The 3,442-nt window shown below is 41.1% G+C and overlaps 1 protein-coding gene across 1 annotated transcript in view; it reads right to left on the reverse strand.

Moving 5' to 3' along the window:
• Window positions 1-2,332: 2,332 nt before the first annotated feature.
• CCDC192 (coiled-coil domain containing 192) overlaps window positions 2,333-3,442 on the reverse strand; it is a 205,126-nt gene continuing 204,016 nt past the window's right edge. Inside the window, 1 exon segment of the mRNA XM_032262830.1 lies at window positions 2,333-2,664. Coding sequence (XP_032118721.1) covers window positions 2,378-2,664 — 287 coding nt within the window. The 3' untranslated portion in view covers window positions 2,333-2,377.

Raw genomic sequence — 3,442 nt, forward strand, 5'->3', positions numbered from 1 at the left:
CTTTCTCCTAGAAATACACAATAAGAACATGCCTCAGCCTCATGATAGTGTCAGGGGCAATGGACAGGGGCAATGGATAGTGTCATGACTGCAACAGAGACACCTAGGCCAGAAAAAAAGAAAAGAGCAGGGAAATCATGAGGCTTGGGAGGTGAGAAAAGGAGGGACCAGCAAGAAGGGATCTCTGAAGTAGATTTTGTAGGAACTGAAGTGCACCCTATGGAAAAGATAAAGAGGTACTTTTTTTTTTTTTTTTTTTTTTTGAGACGGAGTTTCACTCATGTTACCCAGGCTGGAGTGCAATGGCGCGATCTCGGCTCACCGCAACCTCTGCCTCCTGGTTTCAGGCAATTCTCCTGCCTCAGCCTTCTGAGTAGCTGGGATTACAGGCACGCACCACCATGCCCAGCTAATTTTTTGTATTTTTGGTAGAGACGGGGTTTCACCATGTTGACCAGGATGGTCTCGATCTCTTGACCTCGTGATCCACCCGCCTCGGCCTCCCAAAGTGCTGGGATTACAGGCTTGAGCCACCGCGCCCGGCCAAGAGGTACTTTTAACTACTTTCTGGGGTAGTGTATATTCATGATCAGTGATTTAGTTTCATTTCTGATATAGAGCTGCACCTGTGCATACTTGTAGCAATTGCAGGCAAAACTGAGGTTAAATACTGAGGGAAAAATCTAGCTCTGGTTGAAAACAGAGGCTTCTGATAGGACCCATGATTTTTGTTTTTTGCGTTTTTCTTGTTAGGGGGTAGTGAACCTCTGGAGTCAATATCGATAAGTCATCTTAAGTGAGTCAAGAACTCAATTAATTCCTTTTTGTTTTAAAAAAAATCACATTTGGAAACTGTTTTGTAGATAGTCGGGATCCATCATAAGATTATGCAATAGTTAAATAGTGTATAAGACTCAACCCAGATTGCAAGGGGAAATTCTCCTTCTGGGGATTCTCTATTAGTCCGGGAGCCAAAAGTGTAATAGGGCTGCTTGAAGCCATCCCTAAACCAATGTGGCCTAAAATGTAGTTTCTGGAATACGTTCATCAGAAATGCCACATGTGTTTGTTAAAATGTATCTTCCTGGGCCCTAAACCAGAAGCCAGGAATGTACATTCTTGCTGATTACTCATGCTCAGTATATCTGAGAACCGTTGCTGAAGCCATGCTGATCAGGTTTACCCCATGTTCACCCACTTCCCTTCTCCAATTTCCCATCTCTCGATACAATCAGGCTTACTTTTAAGGAGATCCTGTGTATCTGTGAACTTCCGGATGGTGAAAATAGTGATTCTCATGTTTGCTGTGATTTCTAGCATCTATTATTGTGCCTTCCAGATAGAAGAGTATTTGATGAGGATTTGTTGAACCAGTTGAATTAAATGGAAAACTAGCATTACAGTCATACTCATGAGAGAGCTAGAGCTGTTTGCCTGAGTGATGCTGTACCAGAACAGTAAGAATTAAGGACCAAAGTCTTCCTCACAGTTAGTACCTAGCTTCTCCCTTTGGTGGGAAATAGTTTATTTAAGGGGGTTGAGTGGAAGAGAAATATGATCTGATTTCTTTTATTCCATTAATTATAGGGCAGCTTTCCTTTGCCTATTCTCCATTATTCCTACAAGTATTTTGCACTGTTCACAGCTCATTGGTAAAATCAGAATAGAAGATTGTATTTTTCTTTGGCTTTAGTCTTTTTCCTAAGGGAAAAATCAGTGTTGTGTGTTTTCCCAGGGAGATACTGAACCAGGACACTTTTCCCAAAGGACCGCAGCTCTGATTCACCCATTTTTAATTGTTTTTATTGCTTTAGTTTTATTTCCTTTCTATCCTTGCTAATGTTAATAAAATGCATGCCATAAAGAAATAAACTCTTGAGGACATGAAAGGACAGACCTCATGGCTATTTACTCTGCTGGCGGCTCCTGCTCTTTAGTACCCCAACATTCACCGGTTTGAAGCTTGCCCTCCATGGCAGCTTTCTTTTCACAATAGAGCTGCATACTAAACTGGTCGGTGCCACCCCTCCCTCGCAGTGTGACAAATCTCTGGTAAGAGGATAATGCTAAGTTCTTTCACCATCTGTCTACTATTGTTTCCTTCCCTCCCCCCACTCCTACCAGGAATGTCTAAAAACACAGTAGTCTACAGCTGCGTGGTTTACGTGACTATTGCTGTCTGAAGGGGAAACATGCAGCGTTTCCTCCTGAACATTTCCTTTATTTTGTTTCCTTCCAATATGAACATTATAGTATACATTCAAACCCATGGACTTGAACTTGAGTTTGTCACCTAGGAGACTACTTGTGATTGGTGGGATCTGACTGTACCTGGATGACACTTTAAAAACTTTTATTGTTTTCTTACTGGGAATCTTTACAAATTCTCATCAGAGACCACAAGAGGGACATCATCAAAAGAGAAAATTGGGGCTTTTTGTAAACATTCTGGAGGGTCCTTGACCTCTTGGGAAGGTTGGGCACTCCGCTCAGCTTCCAGCTGCTGAATCTTCCTTTCCTTTTCCTCCAAAATTTCTTGAAGCTGAGTGATCCTCTCGGTCTGAAGGGAAACCTGGGTCGACAGTTCCATAATCAGGCTAATTTTTCTATCATTCTTCTCCACAGGTGGGAGACCTCCACAGAACTCTTCCAGCAAGCTGTCTTCTAAAGCAAACAAGAAAAGGGAAGTCTGAGCAGTTTTGATTAGATTTCCCAGAAAGCAAGGAGAGGAAAAATGAAAAAAGCTTAATTTCTCACGTTCTTAAAAGAGAGCACAGATGTTGCATCATCTGGTTAGATACCCTGAGAATAAAATCTGGATCCAGTGAGAGGAAAGATTCTGGGTGCTCATGAAAAAAGAAACAAAACAAAACTTGGGAGCTTCTTGAGAATGTACAGAATCAGCCCTTGCCAACTCGTTTTTATATGCGTTTAACTTTCAATTAACCGTAGGAATGATTCAGCCATGAAAATCCAATCTACAAGCAACAGCCATCCCAACTTTCATGTTATTCTTTTCCCTAAGAATCTTTCACAAGAGCTATGATCAAGTAGAATTAAGATTTGATTTGAATTTTAATTCAATTGAAAATTTAAAAAATGAAAAGGTTGCCATTGCTCTTTCTGGGGAAAGCAATAAAGAGGAAAGACTAGTTTCTAAACCCAAGTCAGCTTTTGAGTCCAGGAAAACTCTGTTATCATGGTATTTCTTTAAGGCCTGAAGGCTTTTTGGCACTTCTTAATTAAACCACAAATACCTCCTGGACATGAAAGCTTATCCTTTATCGATTTCTATCAGTTAACCCCTCAGATAAGGATAAGGCCTGAGTAAGTAAGGAGGGAGAGACGTTCCAACAAAGAGATAAAAGACGAGGTACGTGTACATATGCAACAATCTTACATGTACCTCGTCTTTTATCTCTTTGTTGGAACGTCTCTCCCT

Source organism: Sapajus apella, unplaced genomic scaffold (assembly GCF_009761245.1).
Source record: "Sapajus apella isolate SASKATOON/1434 unplaced genomic scaffold, GSC_monkey_1.0 scaffold1, whole genome shotgun sequence".
Lineage (NCBI taxonomy): Eukaryota > Metazoa > Chordata > Mammalia > Primates > Cebidae > Sapajus > Sapajus apella.